Source organism: Athene noctua, chromosome 9 (genome assembly GCF_965140245.1).
Source record: "Athene noctua chromosome 9, bAthNoc1.hap1.1, whole genome shotgun sequence".
Taxonomy (NCBI): Eukaryota; Metazoa; Chordata; class Aves; order Strigiformes; family Strigidae; genus Athene; species Athene noctua.
Window position 1 is genome coordinate 6,171,542 of NC_134045.1, and position 16,450 is coordinate 6,187,991.

At 43.2% G+C, this 16,450-nt stretch overlaps 1 protein-coding gene and 1 non-coding gene across 2 annotated transcripts in view; both read right to left on the reverse strand.

Moving 5' to 3' along the window:
• SF3B3 (splicing factor 3b subunit 3) overlaps positions 1-16,450 on the reverse strand; it is a 29,920-nt gene that overhangs the window by 9,454 nt on the left and 4,016 nt on the right. The window contains exons 6-17 of the mRNA XM_074913173.1: positions 15,723-15,835; positions 14,810-14,947; positions 13,661-13,764; positions 12,273-12,438; positions 11,660-11,755; positions 11,066-11,138; positions 5,469-5,620; positions 4,910-5,065; positions 4,332-4,487; positions 3,502-3,645; positions 2,459-2,581; positions 855-1,009 (exon numbers count right to left, since the gene is read on the reverse strand). Coding sequence (XP_074769274.1) covers positions 855-1,009; positions 2,459-2,581; positions 3,502-3,645; positions 4,332-4,487; positions 4,910-5,065; positions 5,469-5,620; positions 11,066-11,138; positions 11,660-11,755; positions 12,273-12,438; positions 13,661-13,764; positions 14,810-14,947; positions 15,723-15,835 — 1,576 coding nt within the window. The remainder of the gene's footprint in view (positions 1-854; positions 1,010-2,458; positions 2,582-3,501; positions 3,646-4,331; positions 4,488-4,909; positions 5,066-5,468; positions 5,621-11,065; positions 11,139-11,659; positions 11,756-12,272; positions 12,439-13,660; positions 13,765-14,809; positions 14,948-15,722; positions 15,836-16,450) is intronic.
• Positions 15,456-15,535, reverse strand: LOC141963984 (small nucleolar RNA SNORD111). Its single transcript, XR_012634246.1, has one exon. It is a non-coding gene; the product is annotated as a small nucleolar RNA SNORD111 (small nucleolar RNA).

The window sequence follows — 16,450 nt, forward strand, 5'->3', positions numbered from 1 at the left end:
GCCCCAGGGTGCGTTCTGAGTGGTGCAGACTATGCCAAGAAGAACAAAGAGCACATGGAAGAAGGGAAGTTGCACGTTTGGGGAACACATCTTCTGAATCTAAATATGACACAGACTTTGACACATAATCAAATGCTCCTCAGAGGCGCTTTAGTTAAAACTATGAAAAATGCCATGCCAACTCTTTCTTCCTGTGACTTGCCAGCTGAAATGCCAGTTCTTCTGGCATTTGGGAACTTAAAAACCACAAGTCTCTCCAGAAAGAATGACTCCTTTAAAAGCAATGAATGCTGTAATATTTCAATGAGGACAGATATGAAAAAAGCGCCTGTTCAAGTACATACAGCAGAGCTCCTGAATTTGTGCTGCGTTTTCATTTATCTTTTTAATATCTGAGCTGAACTTTAAAAAGGCAACAAATACACCCCTGTCATGCCTCTGATTTCTTAGATCACGTGGCTTATTTTCTGAAAAGCAGCCAATTCAGATCTCAAACCACAAGATCCTAATACACATTAGGTTCACATTTATTAAAAGCTTCCCTCTCTAAGGATCACAGAATTTAAGGATAACTTGAATTACACTTGTTACTTAAAAAAGCTAGAAGACACAAATCAGATAAGCACACCCTACTTCTTTTTGCCAGCATAACTATACTTGTATTCTGATTGTTTTCTGAAACCCAGCCAACAGTTTCTATCAGATAATTATCCATAATTAAATAACCTCAAAAAAGACCACAATTCTTAAGTGACTCTACCTCTTTCCTTTTGAATGTCTAGTGAGAATTCAACAACCCTACGTCTGCCAAGCATCTCAGCCCAGAAGTATCTGTGTTCCCCACCAGTTCTTACCTCAGAGTGTTTGTGGAGATGGCTACAATGCCCTCTGGGCACTGCTCAGAAGCAAAACCAGATGCAAACTCCAGCGTCTCATAAGACAGGGGAGTCAGGTGGAAGCGGGACTGATAGGAATAACTGAGCCAGGAACGGCTTGACATGGCCAGCACCTGGGAAATGGACAACACAGCAAATGCATCAGGTCTGGAGAGGGAGGCAAGCTCACTCCTTGCGGTATGAATGAAGGTAAAGTGCTGGCCTCTGACCCACTAGAACTGACTCCACCCAGCTCAAAGAATACCTTTAGAGATACTGCTTGCTTTCAAGAGACAGTTTTATCTTGAAATTGCGTACAGTGCAAAGAGGAAATTTAAAGTACATCAAGACAATAGATACTCAAACTAAGGCGCAATAAAAACTGTTTTATCTGTAAAAGCCAAGATCAACAAACACTTTAATTTCTGTTTTTTTAAAAAAACAATAGCCTGTTCAAATAGGAACAGGTCTTTTAAAAATATTTACTGCTTTGTCACAATCCAAATACTGTAGCACTCTGATTCAGAGTCTAACTGAAATTTCCTTTAAAAAAAAAATATCAGCAGCCTATTTTCAATCAATCAAGTTAAGGGAAACAAAGGAAGCAGATGGACTTCTAAACTCTTCAGAGCTTTATGCATTCAGCTAAATCACAATTTCAGTGCAACCTTAATTTCTGCCTGAACAACAGCTGGAATTATGTTGAAGCGCAGGCCATCACTGACTGGTCATAAGCTGCATGGTTTTTCTCCCCATACTGTGAGACAAGGAACCAAGAATGGTCTCAAAGTAGAACAGTACTCGGCTATACCATAAGCATTCTCTGCTAGAGCTGCAAAGCACCTCATCTCTGAGTTACAGCTGGCAGACTGGCAGGAGCAAGCTGAAGAGATTCACTCAGTGTACCGTAACATTAAAGCGGAGCTCAGATCCCCAGATCCAGCCCCCCACACTGACTGGCAATATTTCTCAATTCTGGAGGTGTCATCCAAAAATGAGTCAAGGAGGGGGTGGCTGATCTCCCCAGTGCCACATCAGAAAGGCTGGAAATGGCACTTCTGATGAAACACATTCTTCCCTCTATGCCAAATCCTGCAAATATTTTCCTTGAACCATGCACAGCAGCTGTCCAGTCCCTGGCTGAGCCATTCTCAACACGTACAGGAGACGACCATCAACTGCATCAAGCAGTTAAAGGGTAAGATTTCTGAACGCGTCTCTTCCTGTCTCTGCACTAAGGCAGACAAAACGAGATATTTCTGTGTCTCTAAGCCCCAGAATCTGCTCAGAGCTTTCCAGACATGCTGCAAATCCAGCCTATGGGTCAGATGAGTCCTAGTTCAAAGAAGGCAGGGCAGCACTACTCATTACTTCCTAAGAAGGGGAATACCAGCAAGCTGCTTGTGAAAGAGCAAGCTGCAAGCCAGGCAGCTCCATAATGAAATCATTCTACTTCCCACCCTTACCCAGAGGGTCCTGCTGTGCTGCCAGGATGCTTCCCCACCCTGCCCACCAATAAGGAAAACCGTGATGCTGCATCTGGGGACTGGACCTGCACCCCTCTGAGAGCTCGCCTCACTTACCGCCTCTTGGCCTTGCATTCGGACGCGGAAGAGTTTCACAGGCCGTGAACCAAGGTATCTGGTCCTGGTATCGGAAAGATCGCCAGTAACAGGATCCAGGACAGTTCGCAGCAGCACACCATTCTTGACATTAGCAAACCAGAAAGTTAGCTAGCTATTTCTTATCTGTAATCTTGATCTAAGCCATTATTCAGAACAGAGAGGCAATTTCTGAGGAATTAGGTGCTTGTTTTCCTAGCTTCTGGTACAACTCCCTTCTACAACCACGCTGTATCTAAACTGGCTCTTAATATTACAAAGCATAGCTCCTGCACACTCCTGCAAGGCAGAAAGGAATTACTATAGAACACATAAACCAAATACCCTCCCCAAACAAACAATAAAAAGCCAAAAAACAGACAAGAGGTTTAGTGTATCACACATGCCATGAAAAACCTGAGGGCTGATTCCAGATCCTAATCCCTCTTGGTACAAAGCATTTACCCAAAACTCACATTGCTTAAAAAGAGCTTGCATTCTGACATCAAACTTGAGGCATGTGAAAAAACCTAGACTGCTCTGATTATTTTTACCACATGTTCAATTGTCAAAACATTTTTGGTCAAAGATCAGAGTTGGTACTGGATGCGAGAAAAAGCTGTGTAACAGAGTTATTAGAGCAGAGCCTGTGGTTGTGGGCAGTTACTACTTTGATACTCTGCCCTACAGGCAGTTTCTAAAGAACTGCCCAACACTTCACCCAGAATTCTTTTTAGAACATGCCCTCTTTCTGGAAGGGGAAAAGCACAATTTGTCCTACATGAAGTCTGGGACAGTACGCTGACTTTTGACTAGTCTTAGGTCTAGGAACGCATGGGGAAACTTGTGCCTCCACTAAGTAACACAGTGAATTCCCCAGTCACAGTTGTTGAGCGTGTTGTAACAAAGAGGGAACAGTCAGGCTTTGTGTTGTACTGCATTATGACAAGGCCATTACAGCAATCCATCTTTCAAGTGAATGCTCACCAAGAAATGCCTGTCAGAATCAGGCGGGCACCTCTCACCTGCAGTCCAATGTTCAGGTACAGAAAGCCAATGGAACCCCTCTCCCCAAGCTCGTCCTGCTTCTCTGTGCCACCCATCTCCACGATGCACAGCGACTCGGGCTGTGCAGGAAGGGCCTGCATACTCAGCGGCTGTAAGCAATCCTGTGGAAGACAGGAAAGAGGTACCACACCAGTCAGCAAGCCTTGGCATGGCAAAAGGGGATTCAAGCTCCATCTAAGGGGCTTAAAGATGTCCTTTTAAATCTCCATAAAGAAATATTCAGCACAGGAAAAAGAAAGAAGTCACAACAGACGCTGGCTCTGTGGATTTTGGCAAGCGGGAGTGGTTGCAGCCCTGGGGTTTGGAGAAGATAAACTGCATCCTTTCAAACTGTTCTAGCACAGTTTGCAGCTATTTAGCATAGAGAGACCTGAGCAAAGTTTATGTTACTTCAGTCATCCTCTGAACACCCATCTGTTGCAGGTAGAGGAATGATAATATTGGATTGCTGCTGACCTGCTTGCAGAATTAGTCTGCTTTTAGTACAGGTACAAACAGTGAGACACGAAGGGGGAAAAAAACAAAACAAAAAAAGAAAATGCTTTCAGATCTCGTCAGCTGCACCTCCAAGCATGTGGGTGAGACTAGAAAAAAACAAGAGAATCTCTTACAGGCTAGACTTAAGGGCCATGCTTCCTCCCAACCAGAGAAAAGTCATGCAAGCTATTCATTCCTGGTCACCCACTTGGATACGGAGAGACAGCTTGGATGGACACAGCCCACCTCTAGAGTACCCTTCTGAACATTTCAAGGCAATGGAAGAGGCAGAAACAGCACAGCTACTCACCGAAGGGTCAAGGGAAATAATTCTGACTGTGTTGTCCACCAGCCCAACAGCAAGGAACCGTGAGCGCTGCTCCCCAGGGGGAACATTGGCCAGGCTCATGCAAACGACATCAGCCGACATCTCTTTTCTCTCTGTGTACTCATTCAGCTGTCCTGACTGAGAAAGAAAAACATAAGAGACTTGTTAATCTAGCCAGCGGGGCAAACCAGCACCAAACTGTCTCTCCACACCTTCTCCCCCTGCCCTCTTTTGTTTTTTAAAGATAGGGCTTTAGATATTTGTCATGGTATTGTATTTTTTTTTTTTTAAAAACTGTTTCTTTACAGCCTTATTTCAGCTATAATTGGAAGAACCAGAATAGTACACAATTTCCAGCCTTGGAACTTCAGAGACTTTGATTAGCCATTAAATCATCTCAGACAGACACAGTCCAGATATGCAAGGCTTTAATCTGTCCCTTCTAGAAGGATACTTCACTACAGAATCCTTTTCTGCAGGTCTCATCAAGATTCAATCTCTGACATGCCCCATCCTTTGCCTTGCTCTTCCAAACTCATTGAAAACATTAGCACATGTACCGGGTCCATCTCAAAGTAAACCAGTTCTCCTCCAGTCAGTGCTATCACTACTTGTCTCTGGTTCACAGCACATTTTACAATGGTTTTCTTCCCTGGTGTCTTCCATTCATTTACTCTCTTATCTGCTCGGATGTGCCGGATCCCATCTGGATAAACCTGAAGGAAAAAAAGGTCACATCAATTCTGTATTTACCATCCGTTCACAACTCCCATCTCACTGGTGATTCTGACACAGAAAAACCCAAAGGCAAGCACCGCTCCTGGCAGCAGTGATCCATGAGCTATGCAACAGGCTGAACTAGCATGAAGCCACTCGCCAGCTGGAAGCATCTTTGAATTACAGCAGGGAACTACTGAGCACATGCCGAAGATTAGGACCATCTTTAGCTGGTCCAGTTTCACTCAGCAGTATATACAAAGAGAAAGGCTGAATAAGTATTCTCTGCCAACCCACACCTTTAGATGTGGCATATGTTGTACTACTGCAAAAACCACAACTGTGCAGCAAGCAAGAGTGTGGCAGACAAAAGCAGACATGCAAGAAGCAGCTTTCCATTACCTGTACCAAAGCATCATCACCAAGAAGAGAGCAGGACAAGGTGGGTGTAGTTCCCAGGAATCCAGAGTCAGTCACTTCTTCTACAGTCTCTCCAATAGACAGCACCAGCGTGGCATTTACGAAGGACACAATGATATAGGCATCAAATTCATCTGGTCAAGGGAGACAGGGAAAAAAGGGTGCTGATTAAATAAATGCAAGGCTTCCCAACAAAATCAGCAGCCTGACAGATGTCTAACAGTTACTCTTCAGCAAAATTTCTGTGATAATTACATCTGCTGGCAGTATTGTACAAGTTCATTCTAGGACACACTGTCCAAAAGCCAGCCACTGCTAGACTCTGAACAATGCAAGACAGAGCCAGGGATCAAATGATCATCCAGATACAGAGTTAATTCACGATACTCTGGATTCTGGCAAGCAAGACTCCTGCCTACTATTTTCAAAGACAGCACAAGGTCTAGAAGCCTTTAAGACACTTGCCCCACCTCACACAAGGAGTAAATTCAGATTTAAGTCAAATGAAATGCGCTACTTCAATAATCTGAACACATGGAACCCATCTGCAGAAACTGCACCATGAATGCTGCCAACAGGAGGCTGCAGGACCACATCTCAATCTAGTATCCCCATCACAAAAGGCTGCAGAGAACAATTAGGGTGCACTGCAGCAGAGGAGCTCAGGGTTAACCTGCTCTACCCTCATCCAGAAGCTCAACTCGTTTACTTTCACACAGCCACCCGTACAGTCTCCTGGGATGAGAAACAATTATGTTTTTATAATAGTGCAAACACTGACCTTTACTTCTACTGGAATAAGTGACACTATTGCAACTCTTATCTCCAGTACTGGCTTCTCCCAAAGGGACAGTTTGGGACAGTCCAGTAGCCTGGATGTGGAAGGGCTATGCTAATCAAAACAGTCTTAAGAGCTCATCTGAAAATAGGAAAACTTTGTGGGACTAGTTTTCCTATTTTACCCTTAGACTAAGGGTAGTAGGACTGGGTAAAGTGAATGCCCTGGTTTACTGCAGTCCAGTTTTATTCTGCAGAAAGTGATAGACATTAAAGCGGGGAAGAGGAGAATCTCATTAATACAGAATAACAGAAGCAACAAAAACAATGAAGTCTGCTGGGAAATGGAGCCAGGAGCCTCTGTGGAGAAGTAAGATTGCCTCAGAGAAGCAACTCCACTTCTGCTGCTGTTGTCATGCAAGTGCTATTTCTTAAAAAGAAAAAAAATCTCCATTTTAACCCAACTCAACCCAAAGCTCAGACCTATGCACCACAGCACAAGACAATTAGCAGAGGTGAGGGTGTAACAGAGCTGTCACAGTTTTTGCCCTCGAGCAGCTTCTCCAAAATCTGCAAATGTGGGAGACATGCAGAAGTGGCTAATGACTCTCTAAGTAAAGAAAACAGGGAATTCCAACAGGGACAAATGCAGGATGCCAGCAAACACTACACAGCAGCTTAAAGAAGCTGCACTGGGTTAACTGAAAGAAATGCTTCAGGAACCGATCCTTTTCTTATCCTCCCTGTTTAGAAGGAGGCGTTGCCAAACCTGCTGTGTCACGTTTATAACAGAAAGTTCTTACATACAGCTGAAAATATGCAAGTGAAAAAAAGCCATCATTCTTCTCTCCAACATCTGGTATACAGACCACAGACCTGACCAAACTGAAGAGCTCTGTATAATTAAAACAATTCCAACAGCGGTCTGCGGCATAAACTCCGTTACTACTCTATTAAGTGGTCACAGCCCATAACCTCCAACATGCTCCCGAACCCCACAAACAGGAGCGGGCCCATGTGGGGAAATGAGAAAACAAGAACTGAACCTGCATGCAGAAAGTGATAGTAACAGCAACTATTTAAACACTTGGTGTAACAGGAGAAATTCTCAAATGTTAACAGCAGATGGTAAGAGTTCCGTAAGACATATGCCATTACACACTGGTTATTTTCTACACTAAATAGCAGTTTCTACAAACCTGCATCAATTTTTCAACACCAGAGTCTACAAGAATTCCTCGATCACTTTAAACAGATTCTAGCAGTTCACAGGCTAAGCATTTAATTCATAAATATCCTGTAGACAGGATGTTCTAAAAATTCCATTTCAAAGACCGTCATTGCTTTCCAAACTCCTTGAGAGCTGCTGCCTTCCTCCCTGGGGGCTGTCATTCTCATGATAAACCACCACGTCCCAGCTGGAGGCTTAACCATGTGATTTGGAGCAGGACAAAGAACTCCCATTTGAAAGCAAAACAGATTCCCTTAGTCCTACCCTAAACAAAAACTCATTCCTACCTCTTAATACCTTTTTAGCTCTTTCTTTTCACTGGTTTACAGTTATATTAGAGTGTGCCTTTAAGTCTGTGTCAATAATAGTGACAAGTGCATTTTTGCTTGAAGTCCAGTAGTGTTGTTTAATGCCTCTCTGCTGGAGCTTTTGAAATAAAGGGTTTGATTTACCAGAATTAAGTCAGTGAATAAGACGCATTCATCTAGATTCAAACAATACAATTTTGGTTTAGAAAATATAGCAGCCTAGTTGAAATTAAGTGGACTAAATCCCTGGGGCACACTGAAAAGTATTCTCGGTTAGAAAAAGAAAAGATCTATAGATTTTAATATGAAAAGATATCAATTTAGCTCTGCACAATCCCAAGAATAACATCAGGCTGCCCAGAGTTTTGAACAGATAGACATTATTCTGTACACAGACACAAGACTTCAGAGATGCTTATTACTGTTCTAATGACTCTAGTTAGCTCCTTTCAGCAAGTAGCACAGACATTTTAACAACTCTGAAGAACCACAGCTGGACTCATTCTCCTCCTATGCACTCATTCCAAGTTTTCTGCAGCTTCACACACACGTCACAACCAGTTATGAAAACATCACATTTCAGTCCATGAACTCTATACTACTGTCCTTTTTGTTATTTATCATGGATTCAGTCTGAGTTAGTCCATGAGAATTCCATTCCTATGTGCCAGCCTGCTCCTGATACAGTTTTTTCACGCTCTGCAGCCTCTGAATTTGCACTGATACAAATGGAGTAACCACTAGCTGAGAGGAGTTCAGTGAACAGATGAGTGGTGACAAAGTTCAGGATTATTCTCACTTAAAAGATACTGATGGGATGACAGCACATTTTCCTGGGCTTCTGTTTACTACTGCATGGAGACTCCACAGCTGTGACTCACTGCACATCGCTCTCCTTGCAAGAGTGCCAGGTAGGGAACGCAGACTCTTAGCTCTGAGCTCGTGTCCAGCCTCGCAAAGCACACAGCCCTCTAGCTCCACAGGCCTCGACACTCAACTGCAAGAGAGGGTTTGGTCCCAGTCCCATCCACTTCTGTCTGATGGGCAGACACAGCCCATAACCACATAACCCATGCCAGCAATACCGACAGGTGATTCAAGTATACTTGGTGATTTTCTTTTGGAGGTCTGCACAAAGCAGCTGGGAGCCAACCCTCAGCCTAGAAAGGAGCTGAAAACACCCCTGAAATGTGCACCTCTGATTTGAGCAAGAGCTGAGTGTTCTGCAGAGACACAGTTGATTATTTTGTTCCCCAAAGACTGTAAGATGGAAATGAAGTTGCTTTCTACTTCTCAGCTACTGAGTGACAAAGGCAACAATTTCCAACTACACAACAGCTTCCAGAACTCCTTTACTGAAAAGCTTAGCATAAAAGTAGCCCCGTGATATTGGGATTCTCTGTGGTTAACCTGTGGGGCAGTACAGCAGCCCCTAGCAGTAGGTACACACCTGTGGTGATCAGCACCTCCACCACCAGCCACCTGTGGAAGAAAAAAAAAGGCTTGGTATTGGTAGTGTGTATCACCACGTACCAGCCAAGGTTAGTATTTGCTGTGAAGGCTGCAAACCTGTCCATGTCTTACAGTGGCCTTGCAGCACACACACGCTGTGGTGTCAACGCAGAGCCAGGCAGCCCGGCACTACAAATTGAACACTCAAAAACCAGCACCTGGGCAGTTTCTAGATTAGATACATGTCTGAAAAGGTTCTGCAGTCTGATTAAAACCCATTAAAACCGTTCCTGAATTCAGAGAGTTGTAACTTGGGGATCGTTTTCACGGAACTTTAAACTATTCAAAAAGTAGCATGGTTCACAACAGCTGCAGATTCCAGCCTTTCTGAAATCATGAAGATCTTCATGCTGGAACCTGGAGAATTTGGGAAGGAGGAAAAAAAGCAGCAGCAAGATTGGTATGTTTCAGGTAGGTTAGCAATGGTCCTCCCCCTCCTGAAAAGTCAGTCATCCTCTGGAACCCCAAGAGAAAAGGTTTTAAAACTGTAGGTGATGTCAGAAGCCTCCACCTCTCAGAGGGAACAAATGTTACCCACTCCTTTTCCAGAAGGCAGGAGCAAAGATTCGTCTCTAACAAAATGGAATGCTTCTTTTAAGGAAAGCACATATTTTTCACATGAACTGTGAAAATATTTTCATTCTGACCCTTTCATTTCTGGGGAACATGAAGGCACTTTGTGCTCAAAGCAACTTCCATGCTGCTTAAGCAGTACGTGAGTCTCAACATGAGCACAGGATTGATGGCAGGTCTTAAGACAGCAAGGTAAATCCCACAGCAATGTCTGAAATTCCCACAGGGTTACTGGCTCCCTGGAACACACACTGCTCTGGCTGCTTAAAAACAAGATACCATGTCACCACAGCAGGCTAAGGCCTGCACTACAATATGGCATTTCTATATCCAGTGCATAAACCTGTGGCAAGTCTTTGCGAGATTTATCCAAAGCAATGCCTTGAAAATGATCACCGAGACTGTCAGTACCCAGAACAGATTCATTTCAGGCTTTTTAGGCGTCACTATTCTCACCCTCAAGAGACAGGCAGGGCAAGGGATTACATTTCCTCTTGTACTTTAGTAAGGCAAACCCATTATTTCAGATCAGGAAAAAAAACCCCACCTCAAAACCAAACCCACAATCCATTATATTCTGCATATTTCTACCTTGACCTTCCTGGAATCAGCAGCATTCTATATACTGCTGAATAGGGAGCGTGTCCTAGCCCAAACAGACTGTTTTCTTTGCAGATATGCATAGAGGGAAGTAATAAAATACAGACACTGTTGCCGATTTATATTCTTTGTTCCATAATTTGTATCCCAGTCTCTCACAAAGAGCTGATTACTGTGGTTGTCAACACGCATATAAAGAACAGTGAGTACACTCCAACAAAAAGCATAATCATTGCCTGCTGATGTCAGAGCAAGAACTTATGGGAAATGGCAAAGGATGAGAAGTTCAGCAGCTTCAGGCTGCAAACATACAGCTGATGCAGCATACTGGGTGATGCATGCAGCTGCAGGCAAGTGTTCCTTTGTCAAAGGGAAACATGACGATTCTAGGGCACCAGAGGGTGGCTTCTCAGTACAAACCAGTGGTTGCTGATTCAAAACCCAAATTTTGGAGATGGCACACAACCATCAGGCAGCACCTTTCCTACCTCCTTGGACAGAAAAAAACCAACCAAACAAAACAAAACACACCAAAACCACATTATCACCTCCCTGTGCTTTAGGAAAAAACTGCATACCTTCAACATGTCTCCTCACAGTCCATACAGCATTGGGGTTACCAGGCAGCTCTGAGACAGCCATTTCAGACACCTAAGAGTAAACAGGAACAAGATTCTTTTGCAAACATATGTTTAGACTTACTACAGTACGTCACCAAACCACCAGCGGTTTTTAAGCTTTCCCACAACCAGGCAGGAAAGTTGCTAATTCCCAATTCTGATGCTCTCCCCGTGCCAGATGTGCTATGGGGCAGAATACATTCAGCAATGATACAGCAACATTATTGCTCTGAATGATCAGGTTTAAAACAAGGTCACCCATCCCCAGCAGAGATCAGCAGCAGCTGCTGGCAGAGACACCGGGAATATTCCAGCTTAATACTCTCACGTATTAGAAGAGACAAAATGCTGGTGGTTTGAGTCAATGGAACAAAAAGTCTCTGAGACCGTAAGAGTAAACAGTAAATCCCTTCTATTTCCAAGAAGCAAGCCCAGATAAAGTTGCTCTCCAGACTACAGCAAAAGGAGAATCCCTTCATTTTTGCACCCTTATTTCAAGGATTTTCTCCCACTTGCCTCTCAAGCTGTCTTCCAAAGTGCTGGAAGTCCTACCTCAAGTCCATGTCTTAGAACCCTCAGAGATGACCGGGGCCCCCGACCACAAGCCACATACAACTGGGGTGTGTCTTCATTGGCCAAATCTGCTATCTGTGTGGAAAAATAGTGTCAAGCTACATCCGCAGGAAGAGAAAATAAAACTAAGCTACATGTACCACACTACTGCTCTAAGAATATTTGTTTTTTTCAAATACTGGAAACAGTTAAGATGCCATAGGGTGTACCATCTGCTGCCCTGAAATAATGTCAAGTTTTAACCAAACTCTCTGCAGAGCAGAGAACGAGTCTGATGGTCAACAGAGGAGCAGCACAGGACTGCTGGTTGACACCCTGTGTCCAGATATATATTTATCACCATAGGAATCAAAGGCTGCCAGACCAGGTACCAGTCTTAGGCAGCTGTCTAAGAATTTAGCAGACTTGCTTTTCTATCGGCATTTAGTATACAGCTGTATTTCTGGAAACCTAGGATAATGTAGCTTTGGTCACTTCACTTAGGCACAAATAGTCAAAAAAAAAAAAATATCAAAGTCATGCATCTATGATCAATTCCTCTGAAAATGAGAAAGACTTATGGGGTGAAAAGGAGCTTGTTGATCGCACGCACCTGACAACACAGAATAGGAGACAAACTGTCCAACTCATCCACCAGCACCAGGTTCTTTAGAGGTCGTGGCTGAAAAAAGAACGTATCTCCTTCCTCAAGAGGCATGGCAGAAGAGAACTCTGGCTCCTCATCATCGTCACCTAGGTGAGCTATCTGGTACAGGTAGCTTGAGACAGAAAGCAAAAGGAACAGCATGTTCAGTGCAAAGCTCGTGTAGCCTTCTCTAACAAAAGCCTTAGCCAAATATTCAGTAGGCAGCAGGGAGGAGATAAATCCTTCCCTACATTATACAGCTATTCAAATTTAGCCTTAGGGATTGCTGTCTTGTTGACATGTTTAAAGGAAATCAGAGGCCTGCAAAAAAACCCAAACAAAAAAAATCCCCCACCACTAGCTCCTTCTCCCAGTCTTCTCATTTGTAGCTGTCACTAGCAAGGTGTCCCAGAGTTTCAGTGTTTTCTCTGTTTACCCTGGAGCCTTTCAGATATTCTTGTGTTAGAGCCAAAGCACCAAATGACAGCTGAGGCCAACAGCAAGGCCAACAGCTAAGACTGCAACTCCACAGTTATCTATTTTATTGGAATACTCGCACCTCACTGTTTTTAAACACATTCCCTATTCCATTTTATGATTCTAAATATCACAACAATCAAATTAAACTTCAGAGGAAAAAACAATAAAACCAGGAAGACAGACTGATTTACTTTCTGGTTTTAATAAAGCTCAAATGAATATGGCTTCCTCAAGAGACTGGTTTATACAACCCCACTCTGATTCACTCCAGTAAACTGGCTGGAGCTCCCTCAGGTGGCTGACAGCAAATGCAGTCAGAGAAGAGTATAAATTTCCATTCCTCTGAATTCCCCACTTTAACACTGTTAAGCCATGTTCAAAGGTGTGCAAAGGCTTCTCTGAGTCTTTAGAATATTCTAGAACCCCAAACATGAAATGAGAAAGCCCTCAAGTATACATCTATTAATGAAAGGACCACAATTACTGATAACAAACCCTATCTATTCTGAGTGGGCTATAACACACAAAAGTGCAATGCAAACTATCAAGCAAACTAAAAGATAATTCATCTGGATATATGATGTACCCTGTATGAACTGCAAGTACTCAATTCTTCCAAAACCTACTGCAGCAGCATGTAATCTTTTGTTCTCTGCACTATAATATCTAATCTGCGTTCAAACAAGAAAATTCCCCCATTCAGTCAAAGTCTAAACCAATTGTTCTTCTCAAGCCATGTGAACAAAGCATTAATTTACCCATTAAGACAGAGGTTCTGTCTGAGTATGTTCAATAAGTTCAAGGGTCAGTTTGCACTCTTGAACAGAAACAGTCTGTTTCAGGGAAAAAATGCTGACATAGAATTGTTTACTCACTGGTTTCCAAATTCAGATGCCACAAAGAGAAACCCTGTCTTCAGCACGCACATGGCAGCAGCGACAGGAACAGTGTCAAAGTACTTCAGTCGAATCTCTGTTACCTGAAAGCAGAGAAAGATGTGACTGTGCTAGCGAAGTACTAGAGCTGCATACATATGATTTAGTAAAAAGACAACTGCCTAGCTGTCCTCTCCAAAGAAAGGAATCAAGAGAGTGGTCCAAGCTTAACCACATCAGTAGTTCGGGGCAGCAGGTTATGAATCACAAAATCCAGCAGACTAGTTGGAACACAGAAGTCAGGCTGCCTGTTTTATTCTAAGACTTTCAGGCTTTCGTAACACTGGGTCAGTGTGGAAAAAAACAGCTGTGAAAATAGCAAGCTGTCTAAAAGAAGGAAGAAATTTGCTTCACTGAACACCAGCTATTCCCCAACATGTGAAAAATAACTGTCCTGAGCAAATTTCTACATTTGATATGGTCACAGCAGCTCGTGGTGAAACATCTGAGAACAATCTTACGCCACTTAAAAGATGCTACACAATCATCCCTTGTACCAAATCTGACATGTTTAGATGAAGGAGGAACCAATATTCAACATTTACTCAAAAAACCCAACTGATTTACTGGAGCAGAGACCTCTTCACTGCATAATACTAGGACAAGCATCAGCAAGCCACTTCAAGCCTGTTATTTCAATTCACAGACCAGCTACCAAGCTAGCTGCCTCAATATGCAAGAAGATTAATTGAATATGTATATGCTACAATCAAGAGATGAAAGAGAGCACCTACTGTGATCAAGAGAAATTAAGTTCCCCAGAATTAGTTTCTGGAATGCCCTCGAGCAGGTTCATGGACCACACTTTACAATACAGCTTTAGAAGAAAGGACTGCCTGCATAACACCTAAAATATGCCCGAGTGACCCTGCAGCACAATTCTCAAAGAATTCTGCAAACCTTGCGCTGTGTCTATTGAGTGAACAGCACTTATAGCTGTGGGTATAACTGTATTACAAATCACACAGAATGCATGCCGTTACACAGCTAAAACCACAATATTAAATATTTATCACTTTAGAGAATCCAAATAAATTGACTAAGGACTCTTCTCAATGGATGCTTTGTTGTTCTTCACACGATGCTTACCATGTCTTCATCAGTCTCCAAAGTAATTTTGAAGATGTCTCCCTGCTCCGTCTGAGCCAGGAAGAAGAACATAGACTTGGTCTTATGTGTAGCAGAGCAGACAAAAATCATACCTCTCTCTGGGTCATCCAAGTCATTCTGTTGAGAAAGGAAGAGAAAGTCACTGGTAGAATTATCCAGCAAGCACAGATGTGATTCCACTCACTGAAGAATTTCCATTTCACAGGCACCTTAAGAGCTGACAGCGTGTGAGAAGGCTTTTAACACAAAGCACGTTCCCTCCGTTACACCTGTGGTCACCCTGGGTACATCTCTGCCCCAGAAGAAAATACATTTCTAAGACACTGTGCCTAAGCATCACCCCTCCTATCGCTTTTACCCTCCTCCAGAGACAACTCCCTCGCTTATCAAAGGCAAACACAGAGGAAAGGGCTGCAATCCACATACAGCTGGTTTTGAGCACCTGAACCTCTGCACGTGTTCAAAGCACTGTCACAGCACACAATGATTTCCCATACCAAAGGAGGAGAACGCAGCCTTAGAAGCAAAGGAGCAGCTGTCGAATTCACCTGTGTATGCAATGGCAACCACGATGCACCATCTCAAGTAATCAATCCTATCTCACACCAACAGCGCTACCACCGTGGTGCCTGATCAGAGTCTTTTAAGTATCTCCAGCATAAATCTCAGAGAAGAGACATGAACAAAGCTCATCACTTCAGGCTATGCCTACCTCCATCTCCCCTCACAGGTTAACATGCAGACAGTAAGACAGACGATAGGCCAACACACCTTTAACTCCTTTTTCTCTTACTTTATGATGCCTTTAACCTTGAAAGGCAAATACTAAGCATTCATTTAGCACTGACAACGATAAATCTTAAAAAAAGGGTAGGAATCCCAAAATTCTCACCCGTCTCCTGGGAATTGGGCATCTGATATCAGGCTGGTCACCAAAGTTTTTATAAGTAATATAGTTTTCAGAACAGATCAGCACTCCGCTAGGTCCATCAGAACCACCAGGAACTGAAAAACACAAAAAAGAAATAAAAAACTATGAAAAAAAGCCCTTACTGCAGATCTGACTTACTGCCTGCAGAACATCTCCTGGTTTTCTTTAAAGCAAGATAGTTTCCAGTGTTATCTGTCACCCTACATATACAAATCTGCTCCTACTGAAGGGGAAGATGAAAGACAGCTGTCTGTGTCAGCATAAGAACAGGGCAGATGGAACCAGGGGCTCAGGAAGGAGAAAAAGGAAGGATGCAGTTTCAGACAAATTGCTTATGTTTTATCCTTCCTGGCTTATCCTTGTCTAGAAAGCCATGACATGCCCAAAATACCGCATTAGCAACTTGTCAGTTAAACACACCCCTTGGGTTACCAGCATGTTTGCTTGCTGTCAAAAATATCCACCAGATGGTCTTCCGACATATCTTTCTTTCATTTTTAGAGTGTTTTTTACAATGCTTCTAGTGAGATCACAGCATAACAAAAGAGATCATTATAAAGCAGCAGTGGTCAGATCCAGTCCAGTATTTGGTGCTTGACAGCTGCCTACAGAAGGTACAACAGGGCCAGCATACAAGGATGCTCTCCTAGCTTAGGTCGCCTTGTGCTCCAAGAGGAACCTGCAGTGGT